This window comes from Scardinius erythrophthalmus, assembly GCF_964197995.2.
Source record: "Scardinius erythrophthalmus genome assembly, chromosome: 18".
Taxonomy (NCBI): Eukaryota; Metazoa; Chordata; class Actinopteri; order Cypriniformes; family Leuciscidae; genus Scardinius; species Scardinius erythrophthalmus.
Window position 1 is genome coordinate 35,672,132 of NC_138238.1, and position 21,453 is coordinate 35,693,584.

Consider the following 21,453-nt stretch of genomic DNA (forward strand, 5'->3'; position numbering starts at 1 on the left):
GTTCATATTCTTTATCACTGAAGCTTTTTCTTTATTATAAGGGTGTATCATTCCATTAAAAAAGGGACTGTTTATAAGGTGACAATCCGTTATACATCTTAATTAAACAAAATAAGAACACAATGTTGTAAAAAATAAACAACTTATGTTCTGTTAGATGTGTTTTGACTACTTTTTGTTTAATTATATCTCTAGGTAATGGAGATATAGCCTATTAACAAAAATAAATCTTATTAGGCCTGTATAATATATAATATTAAAAAAACGTATAGGCTATATAAAATATAAAAAAGCCTATATAAAATATATTTTCAAAAAGATTAATTCATTGATTAATTTTGCATGATTGGGGGCTGATACTATTTGCTTAAGCTTTTTGAGCGTGTGATAAAGATACACATTCACATTCACGGCGTATTTAGACACATTTAGACGCATTCATAATCATTACTTTTACGAAGTGGACCAGCGGAGCGGAATATTCAGAAATGCGCTCTCCACTCTGATCGGAACTAACCCGAACCTCACTGTCTGCTGAACTTACGCAGAAACATCAAAATATAACCAGCTTTTAAAAATGTTTTTTAAAACTAAGCACTATTTTAGCACAAATTATGAGGTTATTGGCGATTTTTTTAAATAATTATTGATTATTTTTTAATCAAATTATTAATTATCAAATTTTTTTTTTTTGAAAGTTTTGGGTGGGCCTGTTGAAAAGTGGGGCCGTGTCTGAGCTACAGGACATCGTCTTATAACCTGCGCGAAAGAGAGAAAAAAATGAATGCGTCATTGTACCCAGCACTTCTGAAAATGCACTTCCAAATGCGTCTCTGTCCCCACCACATTTCAAACCAAACTGACGCCCATGCTGGTAAACACCTTTTTTACTACCATTGGTCTGTGGAGATTACATAATTGATAGCTGTGCGCGGAGGCTTCGCCTTCTTTCACGTGGAAATCTTTTCCGGTTCTCCTGTTGAGTCTGTCAAGGTCAGAAGTCACGTGTGAAAACACACTGGAGAGCTGATTTATAGAAGAAAATTAGTTGTAGTCTACTTCTGATGATATGAGTCACTGACACTGTTTTTCATGTTTTAATGTTTAATTTTCAATGTTTAATTTTATGTCAAACACAAACTGAGGTATGCATAAATAATGACACAAAAATAAGTGTAATGGATAATGCCAAAATTATTTAATTTTGGCTTTTGTTGGTTTCCTTACCAACACTAAGTGCCACTTTATATATGCCAATATTGCAACAAAAAAAGCTAAATAAACAATATATTAATATAAAGCAGAAAGAATTAAACATTTTCAAAATCTGTAAAAATGTGATAAGAAACCAGAATAAAAAGTAACAAAAGGCAATTGCGACTTTTTCTCTCACAATTCGGACTTTTTTCTTTGCAACTGCAAGTTTATATCTCGCAATTCTGACTTTTTTTCCCTTTAGAATTGTGACATATAAGCTCACAATTATGAGTTACAAAGTCTGAATAGCGATTCTGGGATATAAACTCGCAGTTGCAAACTTTTCTCAGAATTGCAAGAAATTGTGAGAAAATGTCAGAATTGTGAACTGACTTTCTTTTTTTCTTTTTTTTTTCTTTTTTAACTGGACTTTATAACTCGCAATTTTGACTTTTTTCTCAGAATTGTAAGATAAACCTGCAATTGCAAGAAAATGTCCAAATTATGAGCTGACAATTTTTTCTCAGAACTGGACTTAACTCTCAATTCAGACTTTTTTCTCATAATTGCGAGTTTATATTTCGCAATTTTGACTTATTTCTTGCAACTGTGACTATCAAAAAGAATGTGCATGTGAGAACAAGGTCCTCCAATATCTCTGCTATAGTTCACACTCACAGTCATCAGTTTTCATAGCAAAGAAGGAAGTTAAATATTTGAGATGCTATAAATACTTTCATTGTGGTAACTTGTTGCACTCACTGATAAGATAATGAGTAGTGATATGAAATAAGTTCAAAATTATCCAGTTTTTATTCTAATTAAGTTGTCTGAATCAAGACAGAATATTTAGCTACACTGAGGTGTTAAATTCACGTTTCATTCTCAAGCCCAAAACACATCAGTACTTGTATCTTCTAACTGTTTGAGTGCACATTATTGTGTCATGTCTGGCTCTCCTCCTGCATCGCCCTGCGCCTCCTGCAGCATCTGCTTGTACTGGCTTTTGAAGAACCCAGCCTTGTAAAGGGAGAAAATATGCTGTAATAAACTGTACGTGTTGTAAGCATTTAAACATACAGTGCTATGCATAAGTTTAGACACCCTTGCTAAAGTTGACTAAAAAGAGGAATAAAAAAATCATATTTTGGAAATTGAACTTAATGCCTTAATTAAAAAAAAAAGGAAAAATCCAACCTTTAAGGACACCAATTTTCTTTGTGAATGAATAATGTATCGTAAATAAATAAATGTTCTTCCTTAAAATACAGGGTGCATAAGTCTGGACACCCCTATGTTAAATTCCCATAGAGGCAGGCAGATTTTTATTTTTAAAGGCCAGTTACTTCATGGATCCAGGATACTATGCATCCTGATAAAGTTCCCTTGGCCTTTAGAATTAAAATAGCCCCACATCATCACATAGCCTTCACCATACCTAGAGATTGGCATGGTTTTATTTCAGTTAGCCTAATAGCTAGTTTGATTTGCATTGAGAGATGATCTTATGGAAAGTACTCCATGCCAATCTCTAGGTATGGTGAAGGCGATGTGAAGATGTGCGGCTATTTTAATTCCAGAGGCCAAGGGAACTTTATCAGGATGCATAGTATCCTGGATCCATGAAGTAACTGGCCTTTAAAAATAAAAATCTGCCTGCCTCTATGGGAATTTAACATAGGGGTGTCCAGACTTATGCACCCTGTATTTTAAGGAAGAACATTTATTTATTTACGATACATTATTCATTCACAAAGAAAATTGGTGTCCTTAAAGGTTGGATTTTTCCTATTTTTTTTAATTAAGGCATTAAGTTCAATTTCCAAAAGATGATTTTTTTATTCCTCTTTTTAGTCAACTTTAGCATGGGTGTCTAAACTTATGCATAGCACTGTAGATTGTGTAGACAGGTGAAAGTGCCAGCGATTGAAACTGATGTTATGATGGTGATATACTTTATAGAGTGCTGCTGTGATGAGAGCCAGTAGCAGCAGTCCTCCTATTACTCCTCCAATGATCTCTTTGGTCAGGTTCACCTCCTCGTACACCTCCACTTGAGTGTTAATCTGCAAAGTGGAAAAATGTGAACAAGTGAATTTTAAAATGCAGTCAGAAGTGATCTCAGTGTAACAGGAAGTCCTCCTCCTTCCTCCTACACAGATGTTCCATGTCCAACAATAGAGACATTATAATTTGATGACATGATTGTTTACTATGTACATTCTTTTGTTATAATGCATCAGTTTTAGTGTGTTTATGATCCACATCCCTGTCTCTTGTGCTGTTGTTGTAATTCGTTTTAAAATGCTATGCACTACCATTAAAAAGTTTGGGATCAGTAAGATGTCTTTTTTAAGTTATTAATACTTTTATTCAGCAAGGATGCATTAAATTGATCAGAAAATAGAATATTTTATTCTAAAAAAAATCTATTTTTATTCTATAAAGATTTCTATTTCAAATAAATGCTGTTCTTTTGAACTTTCTATTCGTCAAAGATTTCTGAAAAACATATGCAGTGGCACAAATGTTTTCAACTGATAATAATAAGAAATCCTGAGCAGAAAATTAGCATATTAAAATGATTTCTGAAGGATCATGATTCATGTGACACTGAAGACTGGAGTAATGATGCTGTAAATTCAGCTTTGACGTCACAGGAATGCATTTTATTTTAAAATATAATAAACTAGAAAACTGTTCTTTAAAATTGTAATAATATTTCACAATATTACTCTGTTTACTGTATATTTGGTCAATTAAATGAAGTCTTGGTGAGCAGAAGAGACTTTCAAAAACATAAGAATATTCTTTCAGACCCCAGACTTTTGAACAGTGGTGTTAGCACTTTTGACTCTGTTGTATTTGCACAGGAAGTAGATCTGTGTGAAAGAATGTTGTAAGTGCAATTGTCAATATATTTGCAAGAAGCAAAAAGAGAAAAGTATGTGGTCTGAAAAAAAGAAAGAATAAATCATAAATCAACAAATCATAAACTATAAACAGTAGACTGCCGTTATAGATTCCCTCAAACAGAGCACTGTTATGAGAGCTCTTTTTACAGTCATTAGACTTGACATGAACGATCACTGAATCACCTGGACAGACGGTGCAGTGTGTAGAGAATCAGAGGAAAAGAAAACGTATTTGCTCTTGTCATAATCCAGAGACGCTGAACTGACCAACTCAAACACTGCAGCCTTGAGTCCAGTCTGAGAGAGACACAGATCATGACAATAAGAAATGATCAAACAGTTATGAATATATATGATCTGTTCTGTGATATGAATTTGCTTTAAAAGTCAGATACCTGCTCAATCCATCCAGAGCTCACATTGCCAAATATATTGTAGAGTTTCCTTTCATTCTTTGTGAGAGTGACGTCACAGCTGAACACGGCACACACCGCCACAGAGCAGTTCTGACACACACACACACACAGAGAGAGAGAGAGAGAGAGAGAGAGAGAGAGAGAGAGAGAGAGAGATATTAATTAATGTATGTTTAACATATACAACAGATAAATCAAATAAATTGTGGAAAACAAATGAGGTAAAACAAAACTAAATTTAAAAAGTGTCCTCACCACCAAACGATGATTTTTAATAATGTCCAACAACGCAAAATTGGTGATAACAGGCTTCGTCATGTTCACGCTGTCACAGCCAGGTATCTTTAAAAAGAAAGTGACATTTCTTGGTGACATTTTAAAACAACTTTCTAAAAAATTATGGGTGAAGGATGGGATGCTGTTTTTCTTCCCTACATCATACAGAAATTATTTAATTAAATTAATCAGTAAACCTGTATGACTTGAGAGATATGAAATAAATTCACACACTTGCAAATTTGAATTAGTCCAGATGTCAGTATCACCAAGTTTCACTGGTACTCTGATGAAAACTTTTAACGTTAATTCTCTGAGTTCATTTTGAACCTGAAAGAGAGAGAGAGAAAAAAGGAAGAGTTATGTTCAGGGTGGGCATTTTAACATTTTCTTCTGTTGATAAAATAAATCCTGTTAAAATCTGTCATTCAGCCTTTTTGAAACTATAAAACCTTATTGTAATATACTTTAAGATAGAGAACTAATACCTTTAATATCTGCTGGACCGGTTTCATAAGATCCCTTTTCCCTGAAGTAAAATTAATGTGGATTGTGGAATTTTCATGCCTTTTATTTAAAATGAAGAAAGAAAATGACAATATTACAGTATAGGATAAATTTTTTTTTAATTATTATTATTTTTATACAGAAATGGGGAGCAGAGCACTAACCTTATCAAGGCAATATAGATGGCATATTTGACATCAATGGTTTTCTCTTTGTTAAACTCACTGCCGTCTGAGTGTTTGTCATTCCCACTGTGAGAGATGGATGTTTTGTTTATTAGTAGCATTTATCTGTTCCTGATGAAATGATCATGTGAGAATCCTCCTAGAGCTCATGGTAAAAGTGTTTTACGCTTTGAGTTCAACAACTTCTAGCACACAAAGATGATGTCATACCTCGTGACCGCAGCAGTAAACGTCACATTTTGGCCCAGTGAACTTTCTTTATTAATACTGTATGTAATCTCAAACACAACCTAGAATTTTAATGAAAAAGCCAGAATAAGACACAATTTTGGACTAATTAAAGTTGTTGTAATTCATATGTCACCGTAACATAACTTAACCCATGAAAGTTGCTCTGGATAAGAGTGTTTAACTACTTTGAGTTTAGTCAAGTCAGTAAATGAATGTATATATAAATATGAGTAGAGCTGGACAATTAATAGTATTTTAATGGTGATCACGATTTCTGCTTCTCTTGATAAAGTAAGCATAATCGTTGTGATATTGGCCCGTTGGTTTTTTTCCTGATTTTTTGGGGGGACATTTCCATTATCTTGTATCAGTAAGAAGCCTCCAAGAGCTTTCATACTTGGGGTTGCCAGATGTCAAGAGTTTAAATCCCTCAATCAGAGCTTTTCTCTTAAAGGGGTCATATAATGGTACATGCACTTTTACAAGTTGATTGCACTGAAATGTCTGTTGGCAGTGCCTGTACACAACCATCCTATCATGATAAAAATCCATCCAGTGGTTTTGTTTTAATCTCCTTATATGTTTGACCCTGTCTCAAATCAAGCCGTTCGATATTGTGACGTCACAATATCCAACGCCCCTCCCGCGATTGTGATTGACAGCCGTGTTTCAACACAAGACCCGCCCTGAGCAAGCTGTGACAGCTGTCGTCATAGTAGTCCGCCATTGTTGATATGCAGAATGGCATCTAAGCGATTGTGGTGTTCTGTTCTTAGATGTAATAAGGAACACAGCAGTCATTTGGATGTTCCTAAATCCGAGCCGTTGAAGATGCAGTGGCTGAGTTTTGTTTTTGAAGCGATATGCCCAAAGGATTGACGCGGGGATTCCCTCACGGGGATTCCCCACTGTGCTTTCATGTTTGCGCGAATCATTTCACACCAGACAGCTTTACAAACGAGAAAAAACGGATCGGTGCCAACGTGTTCCTGCTGAACCTCCAGAAGATGTGAGTGTAATGTTTTATTAATCTTTATATTAGTATTTATATTAATCTTTGCAAAATTTGCAAACCTTGCTGCAGAATTCACGATGAATGCGTCTACACTCAGGGTACATTACGGCATGTTTTCTATGTACGACGTTCTCAATATAATTCATAATCCCACGTGTATGATGAACAACGCGTGGTTATTGTGTTAGAAACGATGTACGCACAGAACAGAGGGGCGGGGTGAGCAAAGCTCATTATCATTTAAAGACGTATGCTCTGAAACGGTGTGCTGAAAACAGAGCTGTTTTTGACCAGGTAAAATTAGTGTTTTCTTACAATACTAATGATAATTTTTAATTAAAGTATATTACAAACTTTTTATTTAGACCCTAAAGAATCATATTAGCTTGTACAAAAATGGCATTATATGACCCCTTTAAATCTATAAATCATCCAGCATGTGTTTTACTTAATCTTCCCAACTTGAAATCCATGTGCTGATGATCTGAAAATACAGGCAAACATGTTTGTTGGAGTTCAGCAATCTCCATTGTGATATTCTGCTGGAATTAATGAATGAAGTATCATACTGCCCATCTGTGATTAAAACTGTGAGAAAAACTTCTCAGAGACTAATTATAATAAACCCAAGCATGACTATAAAATAAACCCCCTCAATGACTTGAGGTTCTCTTGATTTGTGCTTGTGTGGAAGTGCAATAATTCTCATGAATTGTAAACAAAAATGTCTCAAATGAGAACAATTGTGATTAATAATTTTTGAGCAAAATAATGATTTTCAGTTTAACCATTAACATGCATTCCTCCACATGAGCAAACGTTCGTGTCAGGGGTGTGATTATTGACCTGAGTGTTTCCCTTGAGGATGGGTTTACTGATCTGGCAGGTGGTTTCTCCCAGTGTAACTCCTCGCTCAGCATCCAGAGACACACACTCCACTCTGCCCTGCTCATACAGAACATTTATCATACATATAATACATATATTATATATTATATATACTATTATATATGCATATATTATCATCTCAACATACATACATGTAAAAAACATGCATCTTTCTAACATTCCATTCGTTACATGGTTTGAAAATATTTGTTAAATAAACATTAACACTCCATATTTTTAATGTGGCTCTGTAATTTTAAGTTTTGGTTAAAAATGTATTGCATCTTCAGTGTTTTATAGCTATTTTGCTTTAGAAATAGCATTTTTATCATTATTAACTATTATCAGTTTCAGCATATGTGTTTACCTGTTTAGATGTGATTCTCCTGTAGGAAAGTCCAAAGGGGTATTTGAGGGTGAAGAGAGTGTTGTATGAGTTTTCTCCCTTGTTCTCTGCAAACACTGTCACGTTGAGCTCCTGCATTATCCCAACCTCTATGTTTGTAGATCTGGATCAAAGAGAGAAATGTAAATACTTTCATAAGCATCAAGATGGTGCGGAATTATTAATTATTAACTTCACTTCAGAAACAGAGCAAATGGTTTGCTCACCCAGAGAAATTGAAATCCATTCGGAGGTCATCAACACATACATTATCAGATCCACAGTTTATCTCAAAATCCAGCTTTAAAACAAAGTGAATGCACAGAAAAACTCATGAATTGTACATGTGATAAAGTTCTGGTAATTTCTGCTCTTAACACAAATGAACTCTTACATTGTGGTCTGTGGTGGTCTTTATCGTTGGCAGCAGTACTGGTCTCAAATTTTGCATACTTCCTAATGGAAGACCCTCAAATGTGAATGTTATCTGATTGACCAATGGATTCAGAGCATCTTCTGAACAAGCCTTATGGAAACAAGAATCAATAAGTGATGTTAATAACAAAACACTTTACGATTAAACTTGGGTCACTCGTGTTATGCATTTAATTCTTGTAATGTCCCCATCATATTTCTTGAAATGTTGAAAGTAAAATTAAACTCAACATTTGTAGTTTTTATCAGTTAAGTAGACTAGATATAGACAATATATAGATTAATGGCTCTTTATTTCCATCATATCAGGTTACATACTGTTTAACATCCTGTTATTTTTCTTGCTGCTGTGTAAATAATCAAGTTATAATTTATAGTTTGTGGTGTTTAAATGTTTTTATTTGGAATTCCAGCAGAAGAACAGTTTTTTTAATGCAAACACGTAAAAATTACATTATAACATTATACATTATATATTCATTAATCAGATTCACTGAAAATCTACTCATGAATGTGAAACAAAAATGACATTTGATGCTTACCTCTATAAAAAAAGGATGACTTTTGCATACTTCCAGCAACCCAACCTCCATCACATCACTGAGAAGCCGTTTTTTGAGTGAGAAGTAAGCACGATATTTCTGTCGCTTGGAATCCAGCATTATGGTGTAATTAATATTTGCAGCCAAACCTAGAAAAACGTGTTTGATCATAAAAGCCAAAAAATATGTGTACTTGTGATGTAAGAACACAAAAATTATGGAATTATATTATGTATAAACCTGTTATGCTATGTTTGTATCTGCTCATGGTGAAGCACACAGTCAGGTTGTTTTTCAGTGGATTTGTGCAGTCTGATTGGTCACCGGTTGGTATTTTGGTTGGGTTGTAAGTTACTTTGGTTTCCAAGAGGATGATGGGTCTGGACCTGAATGATCCAAATATATGAATGATTCACATATATGAACACATATGAATGGTTATGGCTGAAACACTGTATTTGTATACATTTTAGTTCTTTATAAAAGACCTGAGAAGCAGAACTGCTCCCTTGGACCCAACAGCAATGTCAGGAAGGTTGTCTCGAGTCTGGTCTAGAGAAGACTGACTCAATGAAATCCCAAAGAACCGCAAACCTGGTCGCACAGATGATCCAGCAATCCTCTGTTTCATTCAAGAAGGAATTAAACATATATCAAAAATATTGACAGTCAAGGAAAAGTAATGCAAGAAAGGTGAACCACAAGACTGAATAAATGATGACAAGAGTTCATTTTTATGTGAACTGTCACTTTAAGCTGCCACCAACCCACATATTTTTTACCTGTGAGTATTCTGAAATGATCCCTCCATCTATCCCATTGAAGATGTAGATGCTGCCCTGTCCATCCTCCTCTAAAGGAGCTCCAACCAGCACATCCATGAAACCATCACCATTCAGATCTGCTGGACTGGCCAGAGAAGAGCCAAACCGACCCCTCTGACCTGCCATGCCCACCAGAGTATACGAAGAAATGAAGTTTGCCTATGGAGATATAACAGAGAGAGGAGAAACAGGGTTAAACAGACACAAATGTACATTTATTCACTCTTACTTGATGAACTCTTTAAAAAAAAAAAAAAAAAAATCTCCAAAAAAACACTGACCTGACGTGTGAAGATGTAAACAAACACTAAGCCCTCCCAGTCAGACTCTATGTACGTTGGTGCCGATACCAAAAGTAGGTCTGTATTGGAGTCACGGTTCGAATCCACCACACACACCTCAGCTCCAAAATATGAGCCAATCTGAGGCTGAGAAAAGAGAAGTTTGAACTTTAAAATGATCTGTACTGCCTGCTGATTGTATTTTTCGAGCCTTCTTGTTGTAACTTCATTACATCAACAATTGGTTCTATATGTATATGTATAGGGGCTTTCGCACCGGATAGTTCTAGGTACTAGCCACCAGGGTGATTCCCAGAGAACTAATGGCTCCCCTAGGAACATTTTCCTGGTTGCATTCGCACTGCCAGTAGGAACTCTGAAGTGACGTAAGCTGCGCATGTTGTTGTGACTTTTATTTTGATGCCGCTGAGAACGCTAGAGCCTTAGCAAACAAACAAACAGTGCTCGCATTCTCCGTGTTCATTAGTTTACGATCTGTCTAACAGTCTTGTCTAATACAATATTAGATTGAACTGTTATGCATTGAAAGTAGAGGGTAATGAAAAGTTATTAGTGAATGCCATGCGGGTGATATCCAGTGATGCTAGCTGAGCAGAAATACATAATCATGCTTCACTTGGTCCCCTCAAAGTTGCGTTGGATTTTCTCCTCAGCATAAATGTTAAGAGGTCCATCTATCACTGTTTTCTATGTTCGTAGAGTTAGTTTAGTAGATATATAATCTTTGTATTTACACAGCCTTTTTTTTTTTTTTTAAATGGCAGGTTTCCGGTGTTTCACGTGCGTTCGGTCAATCAGCGCACACTAATGTCATGGATAGTTCCTATATAGTGCTGGTTTAGACCCTACTCTGATGTAGAGGCTAAATAAGTTCCTCCAAAAGGAGTTCCTAGAACTAAAATCGTTCCTAGTTCCTGCGGTGCGAACACGATAGAAACCGGGAACTTCCGCCAATAGTTCTAGGAACTATGAAAAGGTTTCTCCGGTGCGAAAGCCCCTTATATGTAATGCTGAGACATCAGGCTACAACGCTCACTGCTACCACTACCAAATGGACTATCCCTAAAGATCCTGGAAGTTGTAGCAAAATATTTGCATATTAAAGGTGCAATCTGTAAGAATGACAGCTAGTGGTCAAAATGGGTACTGCAGTCCAAATTCATAATATCAGAGATCATTGTTTCCCCCGCCCCCTCCTCCTAAGACTCAGATTGCCAGTTTGAGGACACGAAACAGGAACGAGCGCAATTGACAGATTTACACACTGTAAGTTGATTAGTTGATTTATCCACGTTTTAATATGCTCTCGTTCATAGAGATTTTTAGATGCATACCAAGGCTTTTTAGGTTGGATAGAATCTGCAATCTCTGACCCAGTTTGTTTGCTGGCTTCCAAGGCTGCAATACGCTGTGTTTCCTGCCAACTGGCATCCTGAGGTGGCGAAATACTATTGGGTGAACTGGCAGTGGGCGGGATCACACAGACCAAAACAAAAACAGACATTCTAACACAGAACGCACTTTTCAAAGTAAAATGACTAGCTGAAGAAGTGTTTTTCAGATAAACGAGTATGTGAACTCAGCATGTTTCCTAAATATCTGCAAACATTTTATTTTTATGCTTTAGTAGAATGAAAAAGTTACATACAGCACCTTTTAATATTAGTTTTGATTCTTCAAAAAGGCTACTATAAAAGTTTAATTGAGTTGTGCCAGTCACTTTTCAATTAATGAGTTTGCTTTCACTCTACCAATGAACTGGTTGATGTAGGACTAGTTGTCCAGCTAATATGGTGTTAATTGGGCTTTTACTGAAAATTGACAAAATGCGTTTTCCAGTAATTATACTGGATCTGTTGTTTTATCTTTTTACCATTAAGATACAATTTCTTCTGTTGCAGGAACACAGCTTTCACATTATATGTATATAAATATGGAAATGTACCAAATCCGTAACATTAAACTCTTAAGACCAAGTGAACGGTCATGGTATACCATTTTTTGAACTATGGTTGAAAAAATATGCAATTATTTCTTTAGTTTCACTATTTGTCCAATTTGACAACAGTCACAGGCATAGTGGCAAACTGCACAGAGCAATTTCATCATATTTGTCTATACTCTAAACTTTACGAATAGTAAAGCACAATTTTGACATCAGCCAGTCCTGATTTGGACATGCTAATATTGGTCATTTTACAGGATTGTTCACACAAGCATCAAAATATTTTCAACAGGTCCTGTTCACATCATCTTTAAACAGTAAAGTGCTAATAATTTTCAGGCACAGATTGTACAGTATGAGTGAAAGTGCCTATTGTCGTTTGTAGAGAGTTGATTTTACTCTTGCACCACTGCAATATCGTACTTATTACAGTTATTGTATAGAAAAAAATCCATATATTTTTATGCACATTGTGGGATATCGCAAAAAAAAAATTGTGACGATTTTGTTCTCTTGATGGAAACACTGTTTTATTTGCAAATGTTTTATGTGACATTCCAATTTGTGCATAAGTTAAATTTGGAATTTTAGCAAATGATACTGATTTTATGTATGGTTTTGATACCAAAAAATGTAAGTTAACAACCTTGGGAGAGTCCAGTAGCAGTTTATATTGATTGGATCTGAGTTGTGATACAAAGACTTGTCCTTTATGCTTGTATCTCGGAGCTCCTAGAATAGCAAAGCTGGTGCTTGAGATTGATGCAATAGCCAATGAATAACCTTCAGACAAAAGGCAATAGGTCAGTAGTATGTATATTCTGAAATGTATTTGCTGAATAGAAGAAAATGACTCTACATTCATGTCTTCTATGTTTGAGTGTTTAAAAAAAAGCCTCACCTAGATAGCTTTCATGCTCACTGCCTGTTAGAAAGGAGTAGTCTGGCGAATATTCCTGATATCCACCTTTCCACTGGAAAGCTCCCACAGCACTCACTAACACACTTCCCTAAACAAAGCAAAGCAAAACTGTAATGTATTTTGATACATATAGAACATCTCAAGATACCCAATTTCATGCCTTTTTAGTCATAAAGTAACTATACAAACAATTGTTCATTACAAACACTAAATAACTAAAGGGCAGAATGTTATCTTTGGGGTCATTTATTAATAGTTCATTTTATTACTGTGTATATTTTCAACCTGAAAATACAACTGTACTATAATCATTAACATGGTAAATTTCTATATTTCTTTACATATGGTGTGAAAGCTGCGCTGAATCCATCCTGTGCAAACTCCATTCTGGAGGAATCACCCGAAGTCTGGGTTCCTGCAACAAATTAACAGAAGTTAGGAAAGAAAAACTTGAAATAAATAACTGGGTGAATGCCATTGACATATTTTGAGGAAGAATCCATTTATTTGAAATAACTTGCGCTAAAAAACTTAATGTTTGTACAATAAAATTATATATAAATACATACCTTCAATGGCAATAATGTTTTCTTCCAGCTTTTGAAGAATATTATTCAGTGCATTAAAGTCTGTAACTTTGAACACATGCTCAGTATCTGGATCAGTAGCAATTATATTCAATTCGTAAATATTAAAACCACTGCCGACCTGGGGACAAAAAATATTTTCTTAAATAGAAATTATCATAAAAAGCATTGAGAGATGCATGGGAATGTGAAAAGTTAAATTCTATATATAAATTCTCTCTCTCTCTCTCTCTCTCTCTCTCTCTCTCTCTCTCTCTCTCTCTGTACCATTTAAGAATTTAACTAGACATAATTCAACATTTAAGGTACATTTGAGGTTCTGATGTCAGAGATTGTAATGTGAAGAAGAACAAACCTACCCCGATCGCATATCGTATTATGTTCTTTGCATTTGCCTCTGATGATGCCTGTGTCAATAATGGCCTGTCATGTGATTCTCCATCAGTAATAACAAGCAATATTTTATTTGCTGATGGTCTTGCCCCTCCAGATGGTGTAAATAGGTCTCTCCTGGGTATTAGAGAATAGATTTGAATTAATCATGAAATAAACCTCATATCATTTTCAGCAGTTTGTTAAGACGTTTGCTATTACTTTTGATGGTAAGTCAATAAAATGGGTGATAAAGACCCATAGACTTACAATGAGGAGGGACCTGACAACTATCTATAGATTTGGGGGCTAGCATTATTAGACTTAGCCAGTAAGTAACCCACAAAAATACTAAAAAACTTCATAGCAATTCCCTAGTGAATCTGTATATCGTAAACACAGACAGACACTTCCTGTTTAATGTGCCACTGGCAGTGTTTCAAACAGCTCATAGAGATCCATTTATATTATAAAAAGCCGCAGTCTGTATGGGCAGGTGGGGCAGAGCCCCACCAAAATATTCATCCAAACATAGACCTCTATATGCACTGAATTAATAATAACTTATAAATGTGTTCAGCATTCTGCAACAAATATTTTAAGTTGTAAAGTGAACAGGATATATTAAAATGTGGCACGTGGATTCAGCTGGCATGTATTTATGATACTAAGCGGGGCAGCTGGTCTCGGAGCCCTCCCCAGCATGATTGTCCCGTGTATTTCAATTAGCGCCAAGGCAATGTTCTCCCCCACAGCTAAATTCACATCACGTGACGGGGCATTCCCGGGGGCGTTCCCAGACCAGCCATCTGTATGTATCGTGCCCCACAGTTTTCCAATGTAAATCTATGGTGAAAAATGGAACTGCAGTGCGCTCTCATAGAGCGCCATTGGGGCAGATTTCAGACTGCCCCGCTTGTTTTCACGTGACCTTACGTAAAACCTCGCTCTAGACCAAGACACTATCAGTCCGCTTCAGGTATGTGTCTGCATCCGGGGTCTCATTTATAAAACTGTGCATAGGATCCTTACTAAAAGTGTACGTGCGCCCGAAAGCTAAAAATGGCGTACACCAAAAATATTCAGACTTGTAAAACAGTTCATACGCCAGAACCTGCGCATAAATCCCCTTTATAAATCCCCATCAGCGGAAGATTGTGCGAACATGCATCTCCACCCCGTCTCCTCCCCAAAATAACCATATATGGAGCTTACAACGCCTAGTTTTACTATGCATATCCTCATCTGCATATCATTGGCGTATGCATATTCATCCACGTGATACCATGTTTAACGGTACAAGACATTAGGAAAATATGAGATACGGATGTGCCGTTACATTTCTAAAAATAATTTAGTAACCCGTCCTTGCCTTGTTTTTCAATAAATCAATCAAATTGTATAAAATACATTTCAGAGAAAGTTTTTAAATAGTAATAAATAGTGGCCAAATAATATTTTTAATTGCTTTATAGATCCCTTTTGCCCCGACGTCACAGCGTTAGCTGGAGGCAAAACAAACGTAAAACTGGAGGCGGCCAAAACAAACCAGCACAGATTCGGCTACATAATAAGGAGCTTAAATTATTATTATTGTTATTAAATGTCATCTTGTTGTGTTGTTGGGTGCAAGAATCGACGGAGTACAGGCTCCAATTTGAAATTTTATCGCATAATGTTTTCTAAATTATTGTGATTATTTGTGAATCCGTAGACTCACTGTATTCCGGACCATCACGGTATTCCGGACACTTGAAACCCCGGGGGGGGGTTCCGGCAGGACAAAAGAAAGAGGGGAGAGTACCTCGGCTCTTAAAACATGATTACCCATGATCACCCACCAGCAAATGACACAAAAAAACATTCTTATGGTCTTATAAAATAATTATGAGTTACAATTTGCAAATATTTGTACTTTTTTAAGGGATATACACGTTCAATGAGGCACTTTGTCCGACATGAATTTGAGTGGCAGCGGCGCATCACTAGCCTGGCTCCGCCCTCTGTTGTGAACTTAGAATCGAATGACCAGGAGACTTGGTTGTATCTTTCAGCAGGATTCTTTATTGAGAACACGAGCTGTCGGTAGCTGCAGTCACCAAAGTCTGACGTGAATGTTCTCTTATACAGTTTATATACATTTAGGGGCAGGAACCAAAAAGACAGGTTTAGGAACCGGTTCTAGACTGAGAGTGCTGACCACCCTAACCCACTCAGCATATCTATTCAAACACTGAGACCTGAGTACAGGACTGGCTGGACTTTCTTGCTAAAACACAAACTCCAACAGTTTCAGTAAAACAGGACTGACCAGAGTCTTTTGCTAGAAAACTCTGATAATCATAATTTATACCTAACCTTAACATGCTAAATTCAATGTAAACCTAAATTAAACATTTTAATAAATCTGGATTCCTTCACTCTCCTACGTACTTCCGCTCAATTTCATTTTCCTTCAGTACTACGTCTGGGACTGCTGTATATTCTTAGGTTTCCAGAAACAAATTTTTTGTAGGACCAATCAGCGAATAGAGGGAGTGGCTGAGAACGATGACGTTGATGTGATCACACACATGACTAGCGTCGGCCAATAGTGAGCCTACGTGTGACGTACAACACACAGACGCGCTGCTTTATCAAGACTCGAGGAACAGAGAGAAGGAAATGAATAGTGGAATAAAGTCGTTTTTTTTTTTTTTTTTTGCGCACAAAAAGTATTCTTGTCGCTTTATAAACTTTATAAAAGACAGACATCTTATTCTAAACATAATCCTCTGATCATTCGGACGACCACACGTTAGCGATTGGCTATGGCAGATCCTGAGTGACTCTGGGCAGATCCAATAGTTTTGAACTTTAACAGAGAACCCGCCTTCAAGGAAGTAAACGTTTCTCAATGGAGCGAGGCCAGACTCTCTGTACAAATGAAATGTACGAGAGTCTGGTAGAACCAGGCTAGCGCATCACTGCACCCTCATTAAAACACCTCATTTAAATTTACGTTCACGTTAAATGCTGTTTTAAAGGTCATTTCAACACATCTGTGTAATTTCACGTTATCTGGTTAACGTAAGGACAGCACGCATTGTAATAACATGCAATTTAACAACATTTCAAGCCATTAAGTTAACATATAAGTTAACGTTACTTATAAGCCATAAAAGTAACGTTAATAACATTAATCATAATTTGAGGGCCCAATAAAAATGAATCTAGACCATTTTATTAAAGGAACTTTTAATAACATAAAAAATATGACATCAACAAAAAACTAAATTTAAGGTCAGGTTTCCCCCTTTCCCTGGTGTGTCCTGGACTCTCTCCTCGCCTGTTAAAAAGAAAAACATTAATGCTTTAAAAACACTTGAAGCCATAAGTAAAAGAACTCAAATATAAAATTCTTAAATGTAACGTTAACGTTAGAATATAATGTTATCGACGTCAGTTTTCAGTTGTACACCACCATTTTGGACTGCCATGTGCTTCACATGCACAATCTTCGATTAAAAGAGTGTAGACGCTTATAAATAATAAATATACAACATATGAAGATTAATAGCATTATTTTACCAACTTATATTTATTAGAAATGACTCCTCCTTACCTGTCCGAAACACAGTGAGTAGAAATTTTCAGTCGTCCGGGACACCGTGAGTCCTAACGATAATCCGGACACTGCGTCTCCCGGCAGTTTTTTCAAGATTTCTCCAAAATGATTAATCCAAAAGTCTATCAAACTTTGGAACGTGTGGAAGGCATGTCCCCAGAGACAGACGAGCCAATCAGGTTTATCTTTCCGCGGATTGATATCTTACGGGACTTTTTACTGTGCAAAGTGTCCGGAATACAGTGAGTCTACATTGTTTTGATTGATTGTGACTAGACTTTTTGAAGAACCTGGTAATAAAGTGTAATCAAATACATAGTTCAAAAATTAATATGCTGTATCTGGAACTTTTATTTCTAGAAAATATAAAATTGCACCGCAATGTCACTCTTTATATTGTCGTCTTCTGTCTGGCCTTGGCACTGGCTAGGCAGAACTGGGGATCGTAGGCTACCACACAAGTGGTACCACGTACAATGGTCTTGTACATGACTATTTAGTACAGTTATAGGCATCTAAATATGTATATGCCCTCAGTTTCTCTTTACCCTCGGTTTCTCTAACGGGTAGGTGTAGAAGTCAGACCACTCAACCGGAGGTAGCGTTGACGTTAATCCTGTCAGATTGTCCATCCATTGAATGAGCGTGTACGGGTCAGCCAATCTGGGATGTCCGTTAAAATTAACTTTTGCAAATAACAATCAAATAACACTCCCTGGACAGTGAGTGACCTTGCACATTAAGATAAAATCGGATTTTCTCCAGTCATTGTTAAAAAACAAGCTAACAAAACTCGCACCCTGACGTTAGTGAAGCGGCCAGAGGGATCGTTCTGCCTCCACCTAAGCTCCACCCACAAAAAAGTCACCATGTTTACCAACTGAAAAGGGGTCTATATATTTAATGTAAACAGATAGGCCTTATAGTGTATTATTGATCATTATTTGCGCAAAAAATATTTTCTCAGACCATGAGTTCTGCTATTATCATACACTAAGCAATCCTCGCTGTAGTTAAAACATGAAAACACAACATGCCACAGGAAAAGTGTTCAAAAGCATTGCATCCACTACAAAAAAATTCCATTAATTAAAATATATATATAAAAATTAACTTCACTGTAATGATTTCATGTAATTTAAGTGCTTAACTCCATTAATGAGAATGGCATATTTAATCTAAATGTGTATATCAGATGTAAAACAGTTTAAATCATTCTTTTATTTATTTAAACTGTTATTGTGACCATGCACTATATTTATGATTAGGACTCATAATAAAGATTTAAAGTGGTTTTCCTTCATCTGCCGTCGGTCCTTCAGCTCACCATCGGTGTTGCTAAACTGCTCCGTCTCCAGAATGTTCGTACACATGGGTCAGAGTTTGCGTGCAAAAAAGTTAGTTTTTTTATATCACAACTTATGCTTCAGAAATGGTGTACGCCTCTTTCAGGGACTGTTTTGTGCGTACGCAACGGTTATAAATGAGGCCCCTGTTCTTCCTATGTGGAGTAGCATATCAGATTAATGAAATTTTAATTCCTTTAGTTTAACGGATGCTCATGTGAAAAGCTTTTATACAGTAGTTCTATTGTGTTTGTTGTATGATTGTTCTGAAAATAGACATGACTTCGTTTTCCTCACAGGAAAACTTAACTTGCAACATTTCTGAAACAACATTCGGACGCAATAAATTAAAGGATTAGTTCACCCAAAAATGAAAATTCTGTCAGTAATTACTCACCCTCATGTTGTTCCAACCGCGTAAGACCTTTGTTCATCTTCGGAACACAAATTAAGATATTTTTGATTAAATCTGAGAGTTGTCTCACTCCTCCATAGGCTTTCAGAGGGACCGAAACTTGCTGGCCCAGAAAAGTTATTAAAGAGATCGTTAATATAGTCCAAGTGACTACAGTGGCTTAATCCTAAGTATATCAAGCGACGATAATACTTTTTGTGCGCAAAAACAAACAAAAATAACAACTTTATTCCACTATTCATTTCCTTCTCTCTGGGCCTCGTAGTGTTTTTGCGCTGCGCGTCTGTGTTGCACGTCATCACGCATCACACACATGACCCGCTTCGGCCAATAGTGAGCCTACGTGGTGACGTGTAACAGACGCGCTACGCAAAAACACTACGTGAACCAACTAGAGGTCCAGAGAGAAGGAAATGAATAGTGGAATAAAGTCATTATTTTTGTTTGTTTTTGCGCACAAAAAGTATTCTCGTCGCTTGATAAACTTAAGATTGAGCCACTGTAGTCACTTGGACTATATTAACGATCTCTTTAATAACTTTTCTGGGCCAGCAAGTTTCGGTCCCTCTGAAAGCCTATGGAGGAGTGAAACAACTCTCAGATTTAATCAAAAATATCTTAATTTATGTTCCGAAGATGAACGAAGGTCTTACGCGGTTGGAACAACATGAGGATGAGTAATTACTGACAGAATTTTAATTTTTGGGTGAACTAACCCTTTAAGGCAATTCTAAGGCCGGTGACACACTGGACGCGTGGCGTGAGCGTGGCGTTTCTGTTGCGTGGCGGCTGCGTCGCGTTTTCCATGTCTTTGCACACCAGAAGCGTGTCTGACGCAGCACTGCTGCTGCTAGGTGACATATTGGTGATATATTTGACACATGGGGAGAGAGTTGTGGAAGACCTATACTTCATGTTAAACATATATATAGCAGCAAAGACAATGTCGGCAGTGTTGACGGCAATATAGACTATAGAATATTTCATTCTGTATTAACAGGTGCAGTATTTGAAAATCAATAATATTTTTCTAAATTGCATTTATATTTGCATTTATGTCAAACCCTAGACACTTTCAAACATCAAAATGACATTTATTAATATGTATTCGTGTCAAAATGTCATATAAACATCTTTTCCTATTCAATTTTGCCTGGAAACGCTTCCAAGACGCTTGCGTGTCGCGTGAAAAATAGGCGTCGGTTCTATTTCTAGCATGCACGCGTTTTCCACGCGGCTTGAGCCGCGTCTGAGACGCGCGTCACGCACGCAGTGTGCAAGCTCTAACCTGTTTACATGGGAGCCGAAATAAAAACGGACACGCCACGCAGCTGAGACGCTTACGCCACGCATCCAGTGTGTCACCGGCCTAACCCCTCATTTACACCGCACACGTCTGCGGCGCATTACGGCTGCGACACGGCTACCGGAGCTGATCGCGCCCATTCTAGTCAATGCTGGTGTTTACACCGGCCGCGATGCGGCGCGTTTCAGAAGCTTCCCAGAAGCGGCTCTCCGCGCCGCTTCACTAAATATAGGCGCCTAGTCTATTTTTGACGGACGCGCGTCCAAGTCGCACCGGAAATACAAAATAAAAGTAAAAGAAAACATTGTCAAATTCAAAATAAACACTCTGTGCAAACTCCCAAACGTATTACACACCAATATCCTTGGTAGAAACCATAGACTGTATGGTAGAAATCCAAAAATCAAGAAAAAACACGTCGGACAGGCAAATCACGTGGTCTCGCGCATCCACTCGCTCCGCTTCTGAAATGCTCCCGGTGTGAGTTGGCACCGCGTGGAGGACGGAATAAAACCTTATCGCAGCCGTAATGCACCGCAGGCGTTTGCAGTGTAAATGAGGGGTAAGGCCGATGCCTATTTTTCACGCGACACGCAAGCGTCTTGGAAGCGTTTCCAAGCAAAATTGAATAGGAAAAGATGTTTATATGACATTTTGACACGAATACATATTAAATGATGTTTTATAAACAAAGTTCGGGAGGAGCACGTTCAAATAAGCAATCCAATCTACTCGTCATCAAACAATTACGTCTACCCTAATCAGCATGACAAGAAGTATATATATATCCACACTGTCAACTCACCTAATATTCCTTGACAGTTTTTTCAGCATC

General features: G+C 36.9%; 1 protein-coding gene across 2 annotated transcripts in view; it reads right to left on the reverse strand.

The window, feature by feature from the left end:
• Positions 1-699: 699 nt before the first annotated feature.
• LOC308707211 (integrin alpha-X-like) overlaps positions 700-21,453 on the reverse strand; it is a 55,113-nt gene continuing 34,359 nt past the window's right edge. For both annotated transcript variants that reach the window (XM_081393466.1, XM_081393465.1), the window contains exons 9-31: positions 13,932-14,082; positions 13,555-13,693; positions 13,327-13,400; positions 12,965-13,073; positions 12,710-12,846; positions 10,098-10,244; positions 9,775-9,975; positions 9,481-9,614; positions 9,233-9,378; positions 8,993-9,141; positions 8,410-8,541; positions 8,243-8,316; positions 7,998-8,139; positions 7,589-7,687; positions 5,707-5,786; positions 5,476-5,562; positions 5,293-5,371; positions 5,039-5,134; positions 4,784-4,870; positions 4,508-4,618; positions 4,296-4,409; positions 3,153-3,263; positions 700-2,217 (exon numbers count right to left, since the gene is read on the reverse strand). In XM_081393466.1, coding sequence (XP_081249592.1) covers positions 2,134-2,217; positions 3,153-3,263; positions 4,296-4,409; positions 4,508-4,618; positions 4,784-4,870; positions 5,039-5,134; positions 5,293-5,371; positions 5,476-5,562; positions 5,707-5,786; positions 7,589-7,687; positions 7,998-8,139; positions 8,243-8,316; positions 8,410-8,541; positions 8,993-9,141; positions 9,233-9,378; positions 9,481-9,614; positions 9,775-9,975; positions 10,098-10,244; positions 12,710-12,846; positions 12,965-13,073; positions 13,327-13,400; positions 13,555-13,693; positions 13,932-14,082 — 2,683 coding nt within the window. In that variant the 3' untranslated portion in view covers positions 700-2,133. The remainder of the gene's footprint in view (positions 2,218-3,152; positions 3,264-4,295; positions 4,410-4,507; positions 4,619-4,783; positions 4,871-5,038; positions 5,135-5,292; positions 5,372-5,475; positions 5,563-5,706; positions 5,787-7,588; positions 7,688-7,997; positions 8,140-8,242; positions 8,317-8,409; positions 8,542-8,992; positions 9,142-9,232; positions 9,379-9,480; positions 9,615-9,774; positions 9,976-10,097; positions 10,245-12,709; positions 12,847-12,964; positions 13,074-13,326; positions 13,401-13,554; positions 13,694-13,931; positions 14,083-21,453) is intronic.